Raw genomic sequence first — 23,093 nt, 5'->3', positions numbered from 1 at the left:
CTTGTCTTTGCTGGTTATGTGTCTGATTGCAGATTTTGTGAGAACTACTTTAATTTGTGAAATTACAGAGGTTTGTTAAAATATTGGACTCTGAAAGTAATATCTTTAGAAGTGCCTAAATCAGTCATGTTTCTTAAAAGGACTCAGGTACTTGAGAGTTTGGGAACTTGGCCTTCAAACAAACGTCTGGGAAAACCAGATGAGCTGAAAGTCAGGGAAAGACCTCACTTGCCTAGAAATGGGGTTCACAGACTCCACTGGCTACACCAGGAAGAAACACCGCACAGAAAATGGGCACTGAAAACCTCCATCCTCTTTTCTGATGGACCTGACGGTTGGTGTGCAAGGCTGGAATTTATAGCTCAGAATTGCTGGAAGAGGTTGGCATCCAAAAGCTCCCTTGGGTGATGATAGAAATATCAGTAGTTCACAACACTTGTAAGGCTCAAATGCTAGGTTTCCATGCCTTAAAACCTGATGTGACTCATGCACATCTTCACCACCTTCCAGGAGCTTGTTCTAACACACTGGGACTGAGAAGGCCTCCCACTGCCCCGGAAGCCAAAATCGCATTTTGACCACCAGGGACTCACACTTCATAGCATTCAAAAGGGAGATGAACTGTTGATTCACATTTAAGAAATTTGGCTGTGGATACAAGCATAGATTTTCCTACCGCACTCACATTGCACTGGAATTGTTCACTCCAAGCCACTAAATAATTGAAAGGATTAAGTAGAAAAGCTCATGTCATTCTGACCCACACGTTGCAATAGGAATCAGTAATAGAGTAGAAATGGTCACAGAGAGACCTACTGGAGGAAAACATGGTTAGTAAAAGTCCAGGTTCATCAGCTGAACGAGTAATCTGAGTTGGAGAACAGCATTAGTGCTTGTGCTGAGGGATCAATAAAAAGGAGAGAGTGCTGGTTCATTTAAAAGGCTCAGGCAGGCCTTTCTTTCCATGAAAGAAAATGAAACCTGTACCCTTGTTTCTGAGTCAGGTGTCTTTTGTGGGTTATACAGCCTCCTAAAGCATTGGCAGCTTGTCTCAGTGCTGTGTATTTGTGGTCAGGGGGGATGTAGATGGGGGGAAATTGGGTTGTATTTAGTGTTGTAAATGTTTGCCTCCATAGAGCCCCACTTTATCCCTCTCTGGACAGCAAAATTCAAACAGCCTGCGAAGTACCATGCCTTTATTATGGAGACAGAGATAATCAATGTATTTGCAAGTTCCAATACTGAAAAATTACTCTGATTTAAGGTTTTGACTTCAGTCCTTTATCAATCTCTTAGCTGTTCATGCCAGAGGGAGTTATTAATCCAATCCCTTTCCTACCAAGTTCCATGAGCATTTATTGGCCTCCACTGTCATCAGGAGCAGGACTGAGCATGGTTTGTACTCTTCTCTCCATGTTCCTCATCATCACAGTCTCTAGGCATCTCTGCTGCTTGCTTCTCCCTCAAAAAAGGCAGCCTTGGGCATGTATCCCCCTGCTCTGACCTGTGAGGAAGGGACAGAGTGGCCCACCTTGAACTTGCTTACATAGTAGTACATTGCTTTTCCACAATTAGCAGGAAAAGCTGCTTTTCTCTCCAAGGGGAAATAAAATCTGGAAAAAAAAAATCAAAAAAAATCAGCACAATTCACAACCTGTAGGGGAAGCAGAAGCGAAACAAATTCACTGTTCAGGTTCCTCAGCAAGCAGTCTGGTATATCCGTATTTTTCAGGCATGCCATGAAAGTAGTTTCCAACATTTTGTCACACTCTAGAGAATGTTTTTAACCAGTCCCTTTCCTGCTATACTGGCCCCATGCTCAGTTTTTGCCTAGAAGCCTTGTCTGGCATTCCAGGATGAGATTGGGGCAGTTGGCCCAACTTTTGAAACTAATTGGTGACTCAACCCAATTGATTTTCCACAGGAAACAAGGCAAGACTTTGAATCGGAAAATTTAATATTAGTTTGTATGAAAAACCATCATGCCTGGTTTCCTATCTCTGCTGGAGGCAGGACCATATTAGTACAGCACAGTATCAAGCAGCAACCAGCTGCAGACAGGGACAAGGTCTCTGTCCTTTGTCTGCCTCCACTGGGTCTCATCCAGAAGCTTCAAGACCTTAGAGATGAAGATTTTAGTGTGTTGATGTCAGAAGCTGCTGTGAGTGAATGTATATTAGTTTTAGCCCCTGGTGACCTCTAAGAAAGTGGAACACAGCTCATCTGGCCTTTGCAGTGTCCCTCCAAAGGAGACATAAAGCTCACATCCTTTGTTATTAATTCTGCTATGCTTTTTGCCACTATCAAATCTGGATTTCTGTAGCTGTATGGTGGCCAGCTAGGCTGTTGCCCTGATTTTACTTTTGCCCTTTGTGTCTCATATGCAGAGAAGCAGAGGGAGCTGGCTCGGAAGGGCTCCCTGAAGAATGGCAACATGGGAAGCCCAGTGAATCAGCAGCCCAAGAAGAACAATGTGATGGCACGGACAAGGTAAAGGACTGCAAAAGTACTCATAGCTGTGCTCTTAAGCTGCAATACCTGGAGAATTAATACCTGGTCAAGGACAATGTTTGTAGCCAGTTGCCTACTGCCAGACATGCTGCAAGAGCAGTGATGGCCCTTCCCGGAGCTGGCAGGCCCAAGTGCCCTGTGCTGTGTTGCATTGCGTGCTCTGGGAAGATGCAGGGACAACTGAGCCCAGGACCAGTGACAGTGCAGCCTGTAGAAGGGAGAGGCAGCCCATCCTAGTTGAAATCAGGGGTTTGATAGGGCTGTCTTGCAGATTCTGGGTAGTCTCATGTAACACCTAATCCTGCCAGTGGGAGAGGTACAGAGCTGCTTCATGTAACACAAACTAGCTTAGAGCTTAGTTCTGCCTTTACTGCTTTTATCACAGTAGTTCCACTGCTCCTTTTTGATGGTGCCCCGTTCCCCATACTGACTGATTTAATGAAGGCTTGTAAATAATCTGTCTCTCTGTGCCTTGCTGTACACCTTCTCCACCCTTGGAACAGCAGGGTCATGCTTTACTGGAGATGCTACAAACTGCTGTAAACAAAGACATTCCTTGATGAATGTTTTCTTTTACAGTATTTCAATTTTTTTCCACAGAAACTTCAGTACACCAATATACTACTTACCTACATTCAGAAGGGAGGAAAGCCCCTGAGCCTACATGCTGTTTTAATCTAGCAGGATTGCATGGTGCTAGAAAGGTGGCAGTTTTTAGTGGAGGTCCTCACTTAAAAAGACAGAAGAATCTGCTGAATGCTGGGTGTTTACTGATGAAGGGGGAAATTGCCTGAATTACCATATTTTAAGTAGAACAGGGGCTGCAGGTCAGAGTTGTCTATACACAATGCAACTGAGAGATGAGGTTTCTTATTCACATTAATTCCCAAAACCCAAAATACTAGTCATAAATCATGCCAGGACTTCATCAACTTTTATTTGTAAGCCTCTGCAATATTCATGGAATGTGCTGCATTGCTTCCTCTCTGTGTCTGGTCATTGAGACCATATAGTAAAGCCAGACCCTTCATGGCAGCAAGAAATGCAGCAGCTGTTCTCAACTGGGTTTTTCCATGCCCATTCTTCCTCCTTGTCTTCCAAATACAAGCTGGAAAGGCTTGGTTTCTTTTGGCAATAGGCTGCCTACTAGCGTCCCAAGAGGAATGGTTGCAGATTTGCTAATTGAGAGATTTAGAAACACTAAAATCAGTGGAGGAAGATGGTAAGGGAGAGAAGGATGCCTACCTGTAAAATTAGTGACTTCTCCTTGAAGAGGTTGTTGTTTCCAAGCTGCCGATGGAAAGAGGAGATATTTGAGAAGGGAAGAGCAGAGCAGTGACACCTATTGACGAAAGCTTTCAAACAGCCAGCTCAGTTTTATACCACTTGTGAACGTCTGAGCACCTCAGAATGGTTCAGTCTGTCTTGCACAGAGAGGGCAGCATAAGAAAGGCAGAAATGCCACAAGATTGTTTAAACAGCTTTTCACAGTGTAACTGTTGCAGTATAACAGGAGATATTCCAGCAGGTTACACCACAAAACTTCCAGGTTTCCAGGTATGCTGTTGGCTTCCTCTGGTCTCTGCAGGAGAATAAGCTAATGGCATTGCTCCCTTTTCAACAGTTCTGCTGTTCTCATCAAATATGTTTTCCTTCATCTAGGCAAACCACACTGTCTCTCCCAGTTCTCCACCTCTTCCTCCTTTCCCAAGGCCTCTGTTATTCTGTATTATTTCTATGGATTTCTGACATCTAGCCTCTAGTACAAGGTTGCCTTCACCATTTGGTTCTCCCTGGGAAAAGGACAGAGCCAGCCTTAGAGGTGAAAGTAACTGGATCTATAACACACTCAGTCTCCCTAAGAGCAAATTAAATGTGAACAAGGTTGGGGTGATGCTGCACACTTCCTGTGAACACAGGCAGAGCCCACAACACCATTCACACCACTTGGGCACAGCTGGATGCTACCGTCCACTCAGGATAACCTAAACTTGCATTTGTGTCATAACTTGTTTCATGTTAAGTGAGCAAAACCACGAAGACAAGAAGCTCATAGTGGGACAGCTGCAGATGAAAGCTACCTGACTTTATTCCACGGACAGTGAGAAGTGACAATAAGGTCGATCAGAATGTGAGGGAAAGACTTAAATCAGGGGCAGAGACATTATAAGAGTTTTTGTCTGCTGCAGTAAAATTCAAGTTCTGTGTTATTAAGGAAAAAGACATTTCTCAAGAAAAAGATGTAGTGATTTTTTTTGTCATCAAGTAAATATCACCACAAAGGGTTCTTCTGTTAGATCCCCTGAGAGTGCTTTGTTCACTGATGATATAATAGCAACTGTCAGTGAATATATATGGAGCAGGGACTGGAAAACTGAAGAACAAAAATGAAAGTCAGTACTTCTGATATCTGTATGGGCAAGCTACTGCTGCCAGATCTCAGCTTTGGTTCCAGACATCTTTGCTTCTTGACTTCCTGGCTACATACTTCAGGAGCAGAAGGATTATCCTTGTGCTCTGAGAAGGGCTGTTGAATTTTGCAAGTGTATTGCATTTTCTCCAGTCCCTTGGTGCAGCAGGTTGGAAATTCTGCATCAGTTTTAAAATTAATTTATTTAATTTACATTTCAATGAACAAAGCAGGAAAATATAACTAATTGTGAACCTATATATTTGCTTTGTTATAACATTTGATATACTTTACTCTCTTTGAGCCTGCCCATCGTCAGTGCCTGCCAGGACTTGTACTCCTAAAACTGTTAATGGCTTGCTGCAATTTTCTGAGCAGAAGCAAAAAAACACTTTTAGGAAGTTAGAGAGCAGTTGGAGGATGGATGAGATGGATTATCATCTTTAGATTTGTATTTCTCAAACTCTCAGTGAAGCATCATTTTGTGTCACAGTGTGTTGTTAAAGAGCTTTTGGGAGAAAACCTCAGTTAACCCATGGAATGAGGAGCTTTTCTTCTCTCTTATGGTTCCTATCTACTGAACAAAGACTCTTATTTCATTTGCTTGGTTTGGTTAATCTCATTTTAAATATGAATCAAAGTATTTGTGAAGATTTTGGATGAAAGAACTCTGTTGTGAAGTAGATACCATTGTATTAACATATTTTCCTTATCCTAGAAGCTCTGAAGCCTGTATTCCATTTCACAAACTCTCTCAGACAATTAAAGGTGCGAAGTCATCCTCAGCCTTTATAACACTATTGATGAAGTGAAATTGATTACAAAATTTACAAATTTAAAAAGTGCTAGTCTGACTGGTCTCTTACACTGGACCCACCAGCTCATATTTCTAATACTCCTAAATTTAGGACTGAGACCTCAGAAGTGTTGTGTTGCTGGGGGCCCCAACAGGGACTCACGCAGAAAGACCACATCACGTCCCTGGTTTCCAATAATAGAATTGTAGGGTCACTGAGCCTCTGCCTTCCCCTAGGAAGGTACTTATTGCTAGTGTCATGTACTCATTGCCAGGAAAAAGAAAACAACACGAAAAGGAACAATCTGGTATGACAAGCAGTGCTAGCCAAACAGGTTCAGCAGCATGAAGTGCAGTGTCCCAGTGGGTTTTTTTCTTCCACGGAGGAGCGTGTTCCCAAGGCACATCCAGCATTTCTCCCTGTGAAACTACTCTAAGCTACCCAGAGACAGAGCTTGCTTCTTCTGAATTGCACCCATATGAACATCTTCACCAATAGGGGAGAGCTTGTAAGGAAATGACATGGGGAAAGCCAGCTATCATAGGACTTTACCCTAGCTAATGTATGCTACTGAGCTTTCCCGTGTGGTTAATGGACAACATTTAATTCTTTCAGGCTCGTCGTTCCCAATAAGGGCTATTCTTCGCTAGACCAGAGTCCAGATGAGAAGCCACTGGTAGCCCTGGATACGGACAGGTATGTGAAGGGTTAAAAAGGTGATTATGCATGATGGTGTAATCGATTTTTCATGCCAGAGGGTACCACTGGAGCCAGCTCCTGCTGAAACTGCTCTTGCTCACACTCTTCCTTCCACTGTTCCCTTTGGCCTATGCCATGACAGGCATGTGTGTGTGAACAAGTCAGAAGAGCTGTGAGTAAAAGAGCACTGTGATGGAAAGATCTGAGGGTCACAGATGAAAGTTGCTCTACAGACTCCCTTGATGTCACTTCTCTGTGCCTCAGGAACAGTTTCATGACACGAGAAAGATATGGCTAAGCAGGGAATAAACGTCTAATCTAACTATTTCATTCTTGCTGTATCTTGTCCCTCCCTGCAGTGATGATGACTTTGATATGTCCAGATATTCCTCCTCGGGATACTCATCAGCTGAGGTGAGTTATACTGTCTCCTGGCATGCTTACCATGAATGCAAATGATAGAGCAGCCAGAAATGGCTTAGAGTGGCCTTGCACTGCCAGAAATGGCTACACAACCAGTTTACTGGTGGTACAGACTCTGTGAGTCCGGAAGGGGCCATGGCAGAAACTGTGTCATGTTGCTTTCTTCCTTGTGATACAGTTAGCTTCATACCTACACTGCCATGGCACGGGGATCTGCCCATCAGCTGTTTTCACAGGTACCTTTGGCTTCACTCAGGCTTTTCCCAGTTCTACTTAGTTCTGAAGTGCTGGCCCATGTGGTGCAAAACCATCATCTTGTCTGTCACAGCAGCTCAGCAACTGTATGGTTGCCAAGGACACAAATAAAGGATCTGAGGGTGTGCTGTGATTTCCAGTTATTGGAGTGGTCAGGGTCACCCAGTGTGTGTTTACTTGGAGTAGGCAGAAATTCCAGGGAGGACTTGCAGATATGAACTCTTGCCCTTTCAAAGAGAAAAGGCAGGAAGCCCAGGCTTGTTAATCCTACATTGTTTCTCATTATATTCCCAAACTCTCTAATGAATTAGTTGCTCAACCTCTGGCTACTGCTTCTGCAGGATCTGATTTTACATCCGGGGTGCTGAGCAGCCATTCTGAACACAAGCCACTGGGAACTCTTCCCCCCTATATCCTTTTCTGGGTAAAATACTTCTGAAGCACAGAGAAGCAGCTAAGAGCAGGGACTAGATCAGATGATCTGAGCTGTCTCTGTGCCCTGACGAAGTGTTGTTCATCCAGCACTTGGATCTGAGATCACAAAGAGCCAAACTTTACCATCTTTTAACTGCTGTAGTGTGCCCCAGACTGAGAGGGGGGACTGTCCAGCTCCCAGTAAATATTATTATTACATTACTTTAAATGAGGGCTTGTCTTAAGGGAAAAAATATTGCAGAATAAAATAGCGTATTTCACTCTAGATATTCCTATTCTGGAAGAAGCCAGTACAGAGGGCAACCCTCTCCTCACCTGTGGTCAAAAACTGGGACTGTTTCATTAGTGGAGCAGCTGTTAATGATGGGGAAATATATCCCAGAATAAGGGACCTCCTTGATCTTCTGACCTCCAGAAGTAAGAAGTCTCAAGTGTTTGACTGTTTGTCTCTTTGTCTATAGCAGATCAACCAAGACTTGAACATCCAGCTGCTAAAGGATGGGTACCGGTTAGATGAGATCCCAGATGATGAGGACCTCGACCTAATCCCCCCTAAATCGGTCAACCCTACCTGCATGTGTTGCCAAGCCACCTCCTCCACCGCCTGTCACATCCAGTAGTGAGGCCGGCAGGCTGTGATCAGTGCTTTCCACTATAACTGTAAAACTTAACAGCCATTGCTTCCTCCTATGGTAGGACGTGCACCTCTTTGTGTTCATGGAGCCAGGAGAAACCAAAAAATTCATTTTATGATTGGTGGATAAGTTATTTTAAACTATGGTTAAACAAAAGAGAAGTTGCTCAAAGTGCCAGGTAGTGCCTGGCAGAACGGACTGGTCTGGAGAGCGAATGCAGAGGGGTCCAGAGATACCTCCTTGATTAGTTTAGGCACTGGGGATATTTTGTAAAGTGTCTTTTCCAGAATGGGAAGGGTCAGATGGGGCTTCAGGTGATCCTGCCCACTGAAACCAATCCATCTGCTAGATTAGCATGAGTTGGAGGTATCAAATGTTTTACCAATGAGAGGAAGTCACTTCTTTATTCATTCACTAAACCTGTTTCATTTACATAACCAAAATGATACTATAACTGGGGCACAGGAATGGGAACGGACCAGGGCATCCTTTCTTATGGCAAGGCTAGCCAGAACTAGCATGACACAATTCATTCACTCGCAAAAGGGACAAATAGGTGACATTTCACTGTGAGTCAGTACTAGCTAGAGCTGTTTCATCACAAAGCCAATGCAATCTACCCTTAGCGCCACATTAAATTATCACCAAACAAACGCATCAGGTTCGATCTGCAATCCATCTCTGCACTTCAGGGATTCACTCCTTGCCCAGGAACACCAATCATACTCATGAGTTCAGTTCAGTCACATATTCTGACTTCAGCCTATACTTAATTCCTGTGCAACCCGTCTCTTTCCAAAAATCTTAAACTTTGTTCAACTAAGAAGAAATGAGTCCTGCACAAGACAGGATTGGAGCTGTACAGTCTGAACATCAGTGCTATAGAAGGTAGTTGAAGAAAGTGCATTTGAACAGCTTGACTCTTGATATTCTCTTGATACTATGTCTCTTAGTGCCTGTGGGAGAGATTCATTAATGCTGAAGTCATCTGTGTGGTGGTGAAGGACTTCAGGGAAGTTGTCAGCAACAGAAGGGTTATGAACAGCTTCAGCTGAAAAATACCCATGAAAGGAAACTACAATTTACCCCATCTCTGCCCACTTGTGAACCAGATATGGTGGTCTGTGTTAAGAGTTGTCCCATGTCATAGCAGATGTGTTTATCTGGTGCTGGAATAGTCAGGAAATCTGGTGTTACATTAAGTTGCTGGACTGAGCTGCCAGTTCACCAGCAGATTGTTTTGAATGCAAAATCACTTTTTAATTGGGAAACGTGTCCACTCCCTGGACAGTCTTACACTGATGGCTTCAGCATCTGCAAGGGATGGGCTGACATTTTTCTCAGTGTTGAAATCTTCTGCCACAGGCACAACTGTGTGTTTTCCTGCCCTATCAGGAGAAAGGACCACCTGCCTTGGGTCATCACTTGCTTTGTAACCTGGGGAATGGAAAATGTGAGGGCAGTTCTGAGCTTCCCATCACAATTCCTGAGTCATGAGGCAGAGCCTGAGTTCCACCACAAGAGACACATCCTCCATCTGAAATCTGCATGAAGTGAGCTGAACCTTTAAATCCTATTCATGATTAGGAGGAAGTTTGTTTAACATTCCTGGGGATTCACTTTGTGCAGTGCAAAGCTCAATACCATCCACAGCATGAGTGAAAGAGCAGGTACACAAGATTCCTGGGCTTTACTATTCACTAGCAACTTTCAAAGCTGTGCTTATCCCCCCTCCCTAAAACAGCATACTGCTACCCTGGCTCCAGGCCATAGAAAGATGACTTGAGTAGTGCTGTTTACTGAGCATCCCTGCCTCTTCATGCAGAAGTGCTGGTTAACTTGCCAACTCCTGTAGGAATAGTGTTCCTCAAATGAATTCCTCCTTTTCTCACCACCTGTTAGTGCTGAGGGGGAATATTTCCAAAATACAGCTCAGATTGAGGTTAGCAAGTTGTCTGGAGGTGGAGGAAGCACTCTACCAATGCTGTGTAGAGAGAAGGATAAAAGGGGATAACATTCCTTAATGAGTTTTTTTAATGGGGAATGTAGTCAAAACCTAATAGAAACACGGTAGTCAAACCAAATCTTATAGGACATGATCAAGGCTCTTTATATCTTAACTCTTCTAAAGAGGGACTTCGCAGTTCATTATTGGTACCATGGAATGTCTTCATTGCATTGATCCTGCAGTTCAGCACTGGTACCATGGAATGTCTTCATCACATTTACTCTCCTGGGTCAGTCTCTGTGCCTTCCAGCCAGGCAGCACACGCTCAGCCTTTCCCACAGCCCTTGCTCAGGAGCTCGGAGCATGTCAGTGTGCCTGCTAGAGCAACAAGTCATCTGCTTTCCTGAGTCAGCCATGGAGGACTGCGGGTCCCACAGGTCTCCATCATGCTGCCATCATAGAATCATGCAGTCATCTGGGCTGGAAAAGACCCTTAAGATCATTGAGTCCAGCCATAACTGAGTACTTGTTCTGTTCAGTCTAGGACAGAATGAGGCTTGCTGACACTGTTACCTCCCAGGGTTAAGGCCTCTCCTCCAAGGGACAGACCTTCATTTAGTGGTGGACTTGGCAGTGCTAGATTAACAGTTGGACACGATGATCTTGAAGGGCTTTTCCAACCTTAATGATTCTATGATAACCACTGTCCCATGGCACTGTGATCAAGTCCTTTTATTGCCCCTGTTGCTGTTTTTTTGCCTGCCATGTGCCCTGAGGCATTCCTCAGCCCTGCAACTGCCTTCAGCCCATTGCATTGTGTGATGTGCATCTGCTTCTAGCACAACCCATTAGGGAGGGAGGGAGGGAGATGAAATCAAATGTTACACCCGGTGCTTCCTCCAAATACAGACCGAAGCACAAGCCACATATTTTTGCCTGTGCACAGAAGGAGTTGGTTGCACAAATAGCTGTTTTGGCATGACAGTACAGGACCATAAAATGGCAATTTTTTGGCTTCTCCTCTCTATGCTTTGTGTTCATATATTTTATTAGGGGAATAAAGTAGAAAGGGTGGGGATAAGTAGTTACCTGTGTAGGGTCATTATCAGAAAGGCTGAGTGGATTAAGGCAATGCACATCTGGCTATCACAGAAAATTGAACACTAATGCTTCTGAACTGCAGCCCCTTAAGCAGGTTATGATTATGGATGTTTGTTGGCTCGTTATGGAATATGGTGTACTGCCCACTGGTATGTATTAACTACAGATTAGGCTGGTTCCCTCTGTCTGGTCTGTTGTGTTCAGACCCTTGCTTAAACCGGCAGGTTTTCCTTATGCCCTCAAAATCACAGAATGGGTAAGGGTTGGAAGGGACCACAGTGGGGTCATCTGGTCCAACCTCTCTGCTCAAGCAACCCTTGTTGAGGGTTATGCTGTGGTGACTTCCTGGGAAGGTGTAAGTCATGGCTATTCTGGCACTGCTCTCCTTAGATCAGTCTCTGCCACCACGGCCAGGAGAGGGCAAAAGGAAAGAGCATGGACCCTGACTCTCTATTGCAGTGTTTTAAAGCCCTAAAATCTGCAGAGCTGCTGGGCATTCTCCAACATGCAGATTGCAGGCAAGAAAGATAATTGTTCTGTGTTCCAGTCTTTGCACCAAATGAGATGGTCTTCTCTGGCCCCATTTTCAGTCCAAAGGTGTACCAAAAACCCAAGGGAGGAACACCATGGAGTATTAAATGCTGCATCGCTGTCCATCAAAATTACCATGAAAATAGGATTTAAGGGTATTGATGCTGGTGCCTCCACAAAGGAATTTGTATTTGATGCCTCTTAAAGCCAGAGTGGATTTTTGTTAGGGTTTTATGTAACATCAGTCACCAAATTACCTGAGTTTAAGCAAGTCCTTTCCTTTTATCAGATGTTAATCTGATAAAATATCAGATAATATCCTTTAATGTGAGCTGGATTTGAAGACCAGGGTGTCGGCACTCTGCTCTGTCTCTCTGGTCTGCAAACTCCACATTTCCAGACATCTTTGTGAGGAGGAACATCCTCCTAGTTTTGAGAAAGGACTTCAGATAGCGTGGTCGTCTGCTTTTCTGATGTTTATTAATAAACTTTGGCTGAAAGAAGGGTGATGTCCAGGCGACCATTTTGAAGGCTCATCTTGAAGCCAACCCTTGGAAGAGTCACAGGATCAAATCTGACATTGCTGCATGTCTGCCCCTAAAGCTTGGCCATTGGGTCTGCGGTGCTCTTCTGGCTGTCCTACCTACAGATGCCCTGGGGCTGCAAAAGCTGGTGACCGGGCCTGCTGCATGGGCTTTGAAAGGGACTTCAGACAGCTCCCCCCACCATGGACAGGATGGACTCAGCTCCTTTGGTTTGTCTCACTGGCTCTTGTCCCAAAAGGAGGTGCCCGTTGTGTTCAGCTGTGTGCTGGCTGAGACACGTGTCTGCAGTCCTGAGCAGGATCCTTCCCTTCCCATGCACAGTCTGTCCTTGGGCTGGCCTGCAAGCTGTGCAGAGCACGCAGGAGGCTTAAAAAGTGCAGTGCCCTGTGTATGACTCAACAGAAACATGAAGATGCTTTTGAAGAAAGGAAGGACCCAGCTGGGCAACAGATGGAACAACAGGAAAAGGAAAACAAGTAACTAGAAAGATTGCCAAGTGCTGTATTGGCCTAGAGCAGATCCCTGTTGTCTGAGTTAATCTGTCTCAGTGCAGTGCTGATGCCAGCAGGGAGCAAAGCTCACTTTCAGATGTACACACCAGAAACACCATGTCCCTGAGCTGGCACTGCAGCCAAATACAACCCTGGAGGGTCTGCTGGACTGTGAGAGCATGGAAATGAGATCTGGGGTCCCTTTCTGCTGCTGTCACTTGATATTTTCTCTGACCTCAGGCAAATCAGATCCCCTCTCAATGTCCATTCTCTTCTGCAGCATGGGGGAGAAACCTGTCTCCCCAAGATGCGACCACCACCCTGCATGGACATTGCTGAGTGTGTGACAGGCACCAACGATAGGATAGGTCTGCAGGCAGGATGTAAATACTATGCTGTAGAAATTTAATTCCTGTTTTCAGAGTACTACTCTGCTATCCCTCTGTTTACCAGTTGGTGATGTTGCTCACACGGGCCAGAAGGCAGCAGGGTGAAGGTTAGTGGAGGTATTAAACAACTGTGGAGGAAGATGTTTGGCAAGGATGTGTTTTCTAGTTATTTAGCAGCTGACTCCTGCACAATTGGCTTCTGAGTTTGCCTGCTGTCAGAGGGAACATGTAAGAAGATTTGTTGGCCCAACAGCACCATCCACTGATAGCAGAATTAAGGAATTTAGGAGTGCAGCTTGGGATGGTGAGTACTGATGAGGGGGAACGGAGCATTTAAAGGCTCATTTTTGGGATATTCCGACAGCAGTTTCGTGCTCTTGCTTTTAGCAACCATCTCATCAATTAAAATGGTGGTTTTGCCTGGGCCCCTCCTTTCTCACTTTGAACCCGTGTGGGATCTGATCACTCTTACCTAGAATGCAGTAGGCTTTGTGACCTGGCTGCTGCTCAGCTCAGCAAGCTTGGGCTGCATGTTCAAAAGAAACATCTGTATAGAGGGGCAGTGCCACAGGGTGAGCTGGGCTAACTGGGAAGGCATGGAAGGGTCTTCATTTTAAGGCTCTAGGCATCCTTGTCACTTCCTCTCGAGACTGCTGTGAGGGGATTGCTCCAAACCTTGAACCATATCTCATGAGACAAATCCACCTCCATTTCAGAGCCATGCAAGTTCTGAAGCAGAAGAACCAGCAATGTAGCATAGAGGGAGACTTTGTGACCTGGAATTACCTACAGAAGATTAATAGAGGTTTCTCACAGGGGCTGTCATCGATATCTTAACTCCTTGTATTATGCAGCTGAACTGCTGCATTGCTTCCCAAAAAATTACAGCTACATCCCTTCCTTTGCCCCACTTGACATTGCTGGCAATCCCAGGATGAGAGCAGCTAAGTGCTACTTGGCTGAGTGCTGCTTTGACAGCCTGGTGGGGAGGCAAAGGCTGGGACTAACTGGAATTACACGGAGCAGAGCACCGTGGCCCACACAGCCATGCAGCAAGACATGTCACAGAGCAGCATGGACGCTGGCAGGACAGGCTGCACCTTTCCCTGCTGCCCATGGAGAGCAGCTTTTCCCATTGCTTCCCAGACTCATTTGCCACTTGTGGTGACTTCGAGCCTTTTGCTTTCTCTAAAAAGCTGCTCCAACAAAAGATGAATTTGCTTGTGGAAGGTGCCCACCTCACTGATGGCCATTTCCGTAGTAACAAATTCATGGTACAGGTGGTGGGATTGGATCAGGGAGCGGAAAGTACAAAATAAACCTCATTAAAATGTGACTGTCTCAGACATATCTCTGGAAAGCAGCACAGCAGGCACTAGGAAAAGAAAAGGTCACCCAAAGGCCATGCTGAGATAAGTCCCGTTACCTGATGAGATTTTTACTTTCCCAGAGAAGCATTTCTCCCCTGGTTGCTCATCCAGCTGTCTCAGGTGAGCTCTCTGGGAAGCACTGCTCTTCACCTAGGCCGTCTTCTTCCTTCTGCCACCCAAATAAGCTGTGACTCCATTTGTTGCCCACTTTCCTCAAGCCTCTGTGATTTGGGAGACACAGTTTGTTGAGAGATGTAATACAGACACAGGGAAAGAGCTGAAAAACTCAGTCAAGCACTCTTCATGATAGACCTTCTGTTTTTTGTCACCTTTCTCTCCATCCCCAGTTCACAGGTTTCTTTGCTCAGTTTCTTTGCGTGGAAAAGCTGCGGTAACAGCTGTGTTTGGCTTGCAGCTGTGTGTGTCCTGAGACAAACGCCAAGCCAACTTCAGACCAGCAGAAAATCCAACGAACAGGGTGGGCTGTGAGCCAGACAGCAGGCTGGGATTCCTCTTCAGCCACCTGATGGCTGTGAGGGTGAGGGTTCACCAGGCAAGTGGTGAGATCCAGCCAGCCAAGCCGGCCTTCACCCTCCCAATCTCAGTGCTGTGGGAGGTCTGGGGCCCACACACCAGGTCCCAGACCTGCCAGCCCAGGTGCTCCTGGTGCAGGCTGGAGACTTGCAGCAGAGGTGCCAGTGGGAAGTCTGCTGGCTGTGTTCTTGCTGCACTGGGACAGGGGCTGCGAGACACGCTGGTAGGGCTATAGTTTTGCCAGGAGAAAGACTCTTGTGGAGACAATTCAGAATTTCTACACGCACACACCCTTTTTGCACTTTTTAAACCATTTTTACTCCTTCCACAGGGGTCACTGAACCTTCAGTTTAATAAAGGAAATGAGCTACCATTGAATAGCTTCCTGAAGGGTCTGAAAGCAGGTGCTACCTGTCGTGCAGAGCTTGTCTGTGCCTAACGTGATTTCCAGACCTCACTGTACAACCTATAGCAGAATCACCCCATGGCAGGGTAAGGACTGGAGTGGGTGAGTCGGCACTGGACATCATGCCAAACAGCCATGGCTTCCCAAACTGAAGCAGAATCAGATCAGTAAGTGGGGGAAGGAGCAGCAGCAGTAGAAGGATAGCTAGTTGTCACAGGTAATCTTCGGTATCCGTGTCCGGTGGTTAGTGCTAGAATTGCAAGCCTTATTATATTGCACACACGTCCTCCTTCCACTCCCCTTTTCTCAAAGCAGCCGTCACCTTTCCTCCCACCGCCCCATGCACTAGTGATGAGGATCAGAGGCAGTTGCACCAAAGTGATTCTCAGCCCAGTTCTGCATCCCCCTTTCCCGCCTGAACCCAAGGCAGCGTGGAGAGTTGTTGGCCTGCACCAGTCTAGTAATTCCACTAGGGTTTCTTTCCTTGTGTACCATGGCTTCCTTCCCACACACTCTAGCAGGGCAGTACAGGAGGCTGTGACTGTGTCCCAGGAAGCTTCTTTGCCCCCAGCAGCACCTTGCAGACATGCACCTTACTGGGAATGTACTGGGTTAATGCTGGTGAGATCTGGCACTGCCAGTCTTGCATGGGTGGCAGCTAATGGGGATCCACCTGGGGAAGTTGGCAGAAAGTGGCTACTGTCCCTTTTCTTTTCTTTTTTGAGGGAGAAGGGGATATTTTGGCATTATGATTATTGTCCATCTTCCAGTGGCCAAGTTCTGGGCTGCATTAATAATTGGGGTTCATTGGCTGTCCAGGCAGGTGTGGAGCTTTGCACCAACCTTAATAGCAGATGTTGTGGCTGTATCCAGAGCCTGGATACAGGATGGGTTTCTCCCATGCTGGCAAAGTACTTTCAGCAGGCTCCAGATGGACATTTCTGGCAGACAGAAAAACAGCACTCCTCCAAATCTGGATGAAATCTGCACTTCCATTTTGTGTCCTCAGCATGGAAAAAAAACTCATCCTAAGCAAATGCTTTCCAGGTCTCCATTCCCCATGTGGTGCCTGGCAACCCAGGGGAGGGGGTGTCTAGAGGCATTTCAGGGTCACCAAAAGCAAGATCCTTTTTGGATTTATTTAATGGAAATACATTTCAGGAGGAGAGACCTCCCGACCTTTGTGTTAATCTCAAGAGCAGGAGATGAATTTCTGGCTGTCCTTGCATATAGTGAAACATAGCTGAAACAGCCAAACGCGAATAGAGTTAAATGTAGGGTTTGACCTGAATAACCTTTTAATTAGGAAAATAAATTTGTTGTAGCTTGACCTTAGTCCTTGTTAGGAACCTGCTAATCATTTGACATGCAGAGTGTATTAATGCTGCACTTAACTTGGCCATTGTTTTTATTATCTGGTTTGGGGAGTTTTTGCACTCCCAAAGCATCAATCTGCATCTTGTATGGGTTTTCTTTTTTTTTCTTTTTTTTCCTGTTCAGATCATGTAGCACACTGTTGTACTTTTGTTCCCGTCTGTGTAGAGTATTGCCTTAAACAGATCAGTTGTGTTGTGGTTTGTTTTGGGTTTTCTCTTTTCTACCATCAGTTTTATGCATTAATTTATTTAAAAATGTGGAGGGTTTTTTTTTTTTCAAAAACATGAAACATGTATAATATATTTTTTAACATTTCCATTGCAGTATTTATCATTGTTACTGGTTGTGTGTAGTGTAACGGAATTAATGATATTAAAAAGCATACATATGAAAATGAGCCTGCCAGCCTTTTTTCATTGGAGAGAACTGAGGCAAGAGGATGTGAGCTGTGCCATCTCCTCTGAGCCTCCAGCAGTCACAGATACTGAAATCAGGGGTGCAGCCTTCATTCCATGGCTAATACCAGCCTGCTTGTGCCCAGAAACAGCAACTGGTGTGGAGCTGTACTGTATGGCAGAAGTAAATATTTAGGAACTGGCCAGCTCCCCATCCCCAGCTCCCCTTGTCCCCAAAGCAGTGGGAAGGCACACAAGGCTGGCCCAGCCTCTATATCTGGTCTGCAAGAAGCAGAAAGAAACTCGGCATCTGTACGACATCAGTGGGTGAAATAACCTTTTCTCCAGCCCTTCTGCCCCTCAAAGCTGTTGGCACAGGAGCCAAGCACTGATTTTAAAGCACCAGCAGCTGGAAAACAGATGGACCACCAGGGACAGGAGACAGCCATGGGGTCCAGTGGTTCACACTGGCATTGAGTCTGGTGTAGGATTAGTCCCCCCACAACTGAGATGCTTGGACTCCACCTCTCTGCAGAGCAGTGTTCCCCAGACCTGTGTCCTGGGGTGCTTCACCCTTCCCTCACAGCCTCCCACTGATTCCCAAGAGGGGATGAGGCTGATGAAGAGCCTAAACCTGGCTCAACAGAGTCCAGTGGGGTGTGAAAATCAGGGGCCACTTGTTTTCTTCACCTCTAACGGCACATTTTCATGTTTGCCTGGAGCCACTCAGGTGCCACGGGCTGCCTGACCCCACTGTCCCTAGCAGCAAACCAAGCAGGGCTCTGCATCCCTTCAGGGGCACAGGTTGGCATCCACCCTGCCAAGACAGGCTTTGGTCTGCACCAGTCATCTCCGAAAACGCAGCAGCAGAGGAGCTGGAACTGGGAGCAGAGCAGGGCTCTGCATCAGCACTGCGTGACAAGCCAGGCCAGAGCAGGGCTTGGCCTGTCCCCATCCCTGCAGGGGCAGGGATTCTGCTCAACTCCCCAGCTCCAGGAAAAGCAAACACAGTGCATGCAAATCCCTCCCTGGCATAATCCAGCTGCCTCTCTGCACTGAGATGGATGAGGATCTCTCACGCTGACTGCAGAGCCCATTACTCAGAATGGAAGAGAAAACAAGCCACACAGGATCACCTAAATCCAGCTTCTAATTAAAAAGGGGAGGCAGAGCAGGTCATAAGTCCCCTGGCTACCACGGAGGCTGGGGCAGCTGTTCCTGGTGCTGTGCTGTGGGCACTGGCTGTGCTGGTGTGGGGCTCTTTGCCTGCAGCTGGATTGATGCAGGATTTCCAAGCAAATACAGGAGAAAGGGGCTGGAAAAACCACAATCACTTCTGCACCTCTCAAAATAAAATTATCTTGACTAGGACCAGCTGAAACTGTTTCCTGCCATTGTTAGGTAGTTGCCTGCAGGAGGGGAGGAAGCTGGGAGCCAGGATAAAACCAGGAGGGTGCAGCCCGGGAATGATGCAGGCAGAAATTGCTCTGCCCTAGGCTAGAACTGGAGTATAGCTATGGGGCTGACAGAAAGACACCAAATCCGCCTGCTCCCATTCTATGGCATCACTAATCACATAAGCACCACCCAGGGCTGGCAGAGCAGTGGCACCAGTCCCGTTCCCCTTCCTGTATGGGCTTCAAGTCCCCAGGCCCAGCCCTGTCCCAGCAGGCTGCAGCAACATGTTACTCTTCTCCAAAAAACACCAAGGCCCCCATCAGCACTTATATCAGCTCCTACTGCCTGCTGAGCTTTGTCAGAAAGACCATCCAAGAGCAGGCTCCCCAGCAGCTCTGGAAAGAGAACAAGTTTGTAAAACACATAAATGCTGCAGGAGGAGAAAACTTCAGGGTTTCTACCCCTACCCAACTGCTGCTGCAGAGAGGCGGCACAGGGGGGAATTGCTTCCTGATTAGGAAGCATTTGTCAGCTCACAGCCACTGCTTGCTGACTTCTTGTCCCCTGGAGCTGCATCCTGCAGTGGCTTTGGGCTCTCAGGGCTGGCAGTCACCAGGAAGAGCTCTCACACATCAGCCCTGTCCATCAGTAGGTTTTGGAGTGCGCAGGTTTGGAAGCAGGATCTGCTGAGGAAAGGGAAACTGAGGCAGGGCTCAGACCAGGGCTGCTGTGTGACATGGTGATGATGGGGGGGCAGACAGGGTGGCTCTGAGAGCTGCTCCAACACAGCCCTCAGGCTCAGATCAGTTCCGATGAGGGGCCTCCTATGACAGGGGAACCGTGTGAAGGTCTTGGGAAAGATCTGAGCACCAAAATACCCCTCCCAGCCCTGGTCCTGGAGGAAGAGGGATCCCTGAGCCAAGGTCTCAGTGTGTGTGATCCCTGAGCAAAGCTCTAAGTGCGAGCTTTGCCTCAGGTCGCAGGCACTGAGGCAAAGCTCGCTGCAAACCATCTCATCTCCCACAGCCTTTTTAGCATGTGCATTATAATGAGGGAGAGAGCAGAGGGCACAGAGACGGATGTCACTGCTGTGCAGGGACAGAAATGGAGCACACTACCAACCAGGGCACCCCTCTGCCCCACAAGACCCAGCCCTCTCTGGCCTTGCCAGCTGTAGGACATTGCTTTGGTTGTGTAACTCCCCACCTGTGCTGGCCCCATTCCCAGTGCACTCACTCCCATCTCCCACTAAGGCAAAGTGCCCAAATGCCTTTGCCTACCCTGGCTGCAGGGGGAGAGGAGCCAGTGATGCCCAGCCATCCTTCGTCCTCCGGTTTTGGCTGAGCAGGGAGCCTGGAGGGAGGATCACGGTGCTGCAATGAGCCCCAGGCCCACCCACTGTAAGGGAGGCTTCGTGTCAGATGTACAGCTGCATTTCCAGCATTAGATCCTGCCTCATAATCGGCTTCACCGTGTGTCTCGATGGCCGTGAAGACAGATGCTGCCACATGGTATGGGTGTCTCTTCCCACTCCCTGCTGTCTGTAGGGATTAACAATGCCCCTGTTACAAAATCCATCGAGCCAAGGTCAGACCAAGCATTTGATAGAGGTGGTGATGCAGGAATACTGCAGCAGCACCATCACCCTGCCGCTTATTGGCCCAAGAAGTACTGGCTGGGCAGGTCTGAAGGTACTGCTGAGGTGCCAGCTGTCCCCCTGAGTCACACAGGGCATGTCTCCATGGGGTCAGGAGGCTGAAGATGCTGGCAATGGCTCTGTTTATCCTCCTTTTGCATCCTGTGTCCCCCTTCCAGCGGCAAAGGGATGCTCCCTCAGTATCTGTGCTTGTAGCTTTGCTATGGCCACCCATCTCCCTCCCTGGACTGAGACTGTCCCTGTCCCAGGGATGTCTGCTGATCCCTAATATTTTATCCCCTGGTATCCCATAAATACACTCTGGTGGTAGGTGCTGCCTCAGGGATACTTTCCAGGAGAGTCCCCAGGGACCAGGGCTGCACAGGCAGGGACAAGTGGCCAATGAGCTGCAAGTGATGGGTGTCACCTCCATGACAGATCCTTGACAAGAACCCCAGGATCAGCACCCCTGACATGTCCCCTCACCCTGTGGCATTGTCTTTCACAGAGTGGGGGAAAGTTGGGAGTCTCTGGACATCCCCCCTTGCCCCCAGCACCACAAGGCACCCCTGTCTGTCACTTTTGCATTACACAGCACAACACAGTTTTTCTCAATAAGGGCAAATACATCACCTGGACAACAGGTCCCTACAACCACATAGCCTGGAATAAGCACTCCTCTCACCTCCCCCTTCCGCCCAAGGTGGAGTCCAGCCCTGCTAGACCCCCCCCCAAACTGGAGCTGCCTCAGGTGCTACCAGCACCTCAAGCTCTGCAGCACAAGGCTGGCGTTGCTCCTTGCAGGAGGCAAGGTTGGAGACCTTTCTGCACAGCAGAAAGCTGTATCCCCCCAACCCCACCTGCCTAGGATGGGTCGGACTGCAGATGCCGAGGGGTAACAGGTCCCACCGTGATGCCCACACAGGCAGCAATGCAGCCCTCACATCTCCATCTCACAGTGTGAGTGAACCTGACCAGGGCAGGACACCACTGCAGTGCTGGGCTGTGGAGAATGTTGTTGCCACCTGCAGAGAACCAGTTGCCAGATTTACCTGCCAGGACAGCTGATGCTATGCCTGATCTCACCTGGCCATCCTTGGAACTGTACGACCCCTGAAATCCTGCTGTCGTCCCTGAGCCAGGATGCATGTAGCTTAGCATCCTCACAGACCACTTCAGTGTTTCTTGTGCTGCTCTTGTATTTTCTGTTGTCATTGTATGCTCTGCTTATCAAGAACCTGTTCCCCGGTCACGCTGTTCGTTATGCAGTAATTATCCCTGTCCTTCACCCACTCAAGGTCCAGCAGCACCTTTTAATCCCCACATGTTTACCTTTCGGATGTCTCTGTTGCTGAAGCAGCTTTTTTCAGCCCTGGGGAAGCAGCGAGGGCAGAAGGGAGGCTGTCCAGCCAGCACAGTCATCACTCAGCTACTGCATTAACCCCCCATAGGCCAAAATTAGGTGTGAGGCTTTGCAGAAAACATATCACTGGCTTTCAATTCCAGAGATCTGAAACTAAAACCAAACAATGAGAATAAACAGAGAGCACTGGGTTTCCCATAGATTTCCCTGTGCCTGAGGCTCAGAGAGAAGTTTCTCAAGGTCTTCTCCACTTAGAAACAGGAGTGTTTTCCTGGATTGGCATGGCTCTGGGAAAGAACATTTTAGGGAAATGACCACAAAAGAGAGAGAGGGTGTTTGCAGGGAGAGAGACCTGCTGGAAATGGTCTCCTGGCAATGCCAAGGAGCGTTAGTTTATCTCAGAGGCTTACTCTGTCCCATGGCACTCGTGAAGGGCAAATGTGGGCTTTCATTAAAACTGGCTTGCACCAGTTCCCCTCAGACCCTTTCCCACAGGTTGGGGAAGTTCCTGGTAAGGGGGAAGAAACTTCAGCAACTGCTGACTTGGTGGGCACTTTAAGAACCCTCAGGATCTGGTACCTTGCCACCACACACAAGCTGGAGATCAAGAAAGCACACCAGGGAAAGCTCTCAGAGCATAGTAACACAGCCAAAAATAGAAGCAGTCATTGACACCCATGTTTGTCGGCTTCGTGCTGGGCTGCTGAGGACGTGCTTGCTTTTGGCAAGTTATCCAGGAAGAGCTGCCATCCATCTGGGATACTGAGCACGGACACAGGCTAAATAAGGAGGAGGACTTGAAAGCAGCACATAATTAATGAAGGCATGAAATGCCCTTCTCTGACTATGATCTGAGAGCGCAGTGCCAGGGGGCAACATCACGCAGGGCCCTCCAAGTGTGCTGCTGATTATAAACCCATAGCACTACAGTCCTCACAGTGGGAGGGATGCTCCAGCACAAAGCCATCTGAGAACCCACATTGCAGTGGGGCAGCAGAGCTGCCATGCTGTGCCCACTCCAAGCAGCACCTCAATCCTTCCGGGGCAGGGAAAACCCCATGAAAACCTCATCCCATGAAAGAGCATCCCGTGAAAGGCATGACCCGGCCCAAAAGCACTCATGCAAAGCCCATCCCAGCCCCAAAGCATCACATGAAGAGCCCAGCACAGCCCAAAAGCATCCCATTAAAACCATGTCCTAGCCTCAAGGCATCCCATTAAAACCCTGTCCCGGCCCCGAAGCATCTCATGAAAACCCCCATCCTGACCCAAAAGCATCCTGCCACAGCCCTGCCAGCGCCAAACCCCGAGCTCCCCCATCCCAGCCCCAGGGGTACCCGCATCCTCACGCGTCCCCCGGGCATCCCCAGCGGCTCCATCCCCCCCGGAGCAGCCCCGCCGGGGCCGAACTACATCTCCCATCGGGGAGCGCCGGTCCGGGGGC

At 47.6% G+C, this 23,093-nt stretch overlaps 1 protein-coding gene and 1 long non-coding RNA gene across 6 annotated transcripts in view; one reads left to right on the top strand and one right to left on the bottom strand.

Moving 5' to 3' along the window:
• Window positions 1-17,251, top strand: part of FAM219A (family with sequence similarity 219 member A) — a 95,370-nt gene extending 78,119 nt beyond the window's left edge. For 3 of the 5 annotated variants that reach the window (XM_032674769.1, XM_032674767.1, XM_032674765.1), the window contains exons 3-6: window positions 2,388-2,490; window positions 6,334-6,414; window positions 6,777-6,831; window positions 7,992-17,251. In XM_032674769.1, coding sequence (XP_032530660.1) covers window positions 2,388-2,490; window positions 6,334-6,414; window positions 6,777-6,831; window positions 7,992-8,150 — 398 coding nt within the window. In that variant the 3' untranslated portion in view covers window positions 8,151-17,251. The remainder of the gene's footprint in view (window positions 1-2,387; window positions 2,491-6,333; window positions 6,415-6,776; window positions 6,832-7,991) is intronic. The other 2 variants (XM_032674768.1, XM_032674766.1) reach the window with 1 other exon arrangement.
• Window positions 17,252-19,071: 1,820 nt separating this feature from the next.
• LOC116780182 lies at window positions 19,072-23,086 on the bottom strand. The gene is made up of 3 exons (XR_004354368.1): window positions 22,987-23,086; window positions 21,619-21,802; window positions 19,072-19,333 (listed from the first exon to the last, which is right to left on the bottom strand). It is a non-coding gene; the product is annotated as an uncharacterized LOC116780182 (long non-coding RNA).
• Window positions 23,087-23,093: the final 7 nt, after the last annotated feature.

This window comes from Chiroxiphia lanceolata, chromosome Z (genome assembly GCF_009829145.1).
Source record: "Chiroxiphia lanceolata isolate bChiLan1 chromosome Z, bChiLan1.pri, whole genome shotgun sequence".
Taxonomy (NCBI): domain Eukaryota; kingdom Metazoa; phylum Chordata; class Aves; order Passeriformes; family Pipridae; genus Chiroxiphia; species Chiroxiphia lanceolata.
This window is presented reverse-complemented; position numbering and strand designations above follow the sequence as displayed.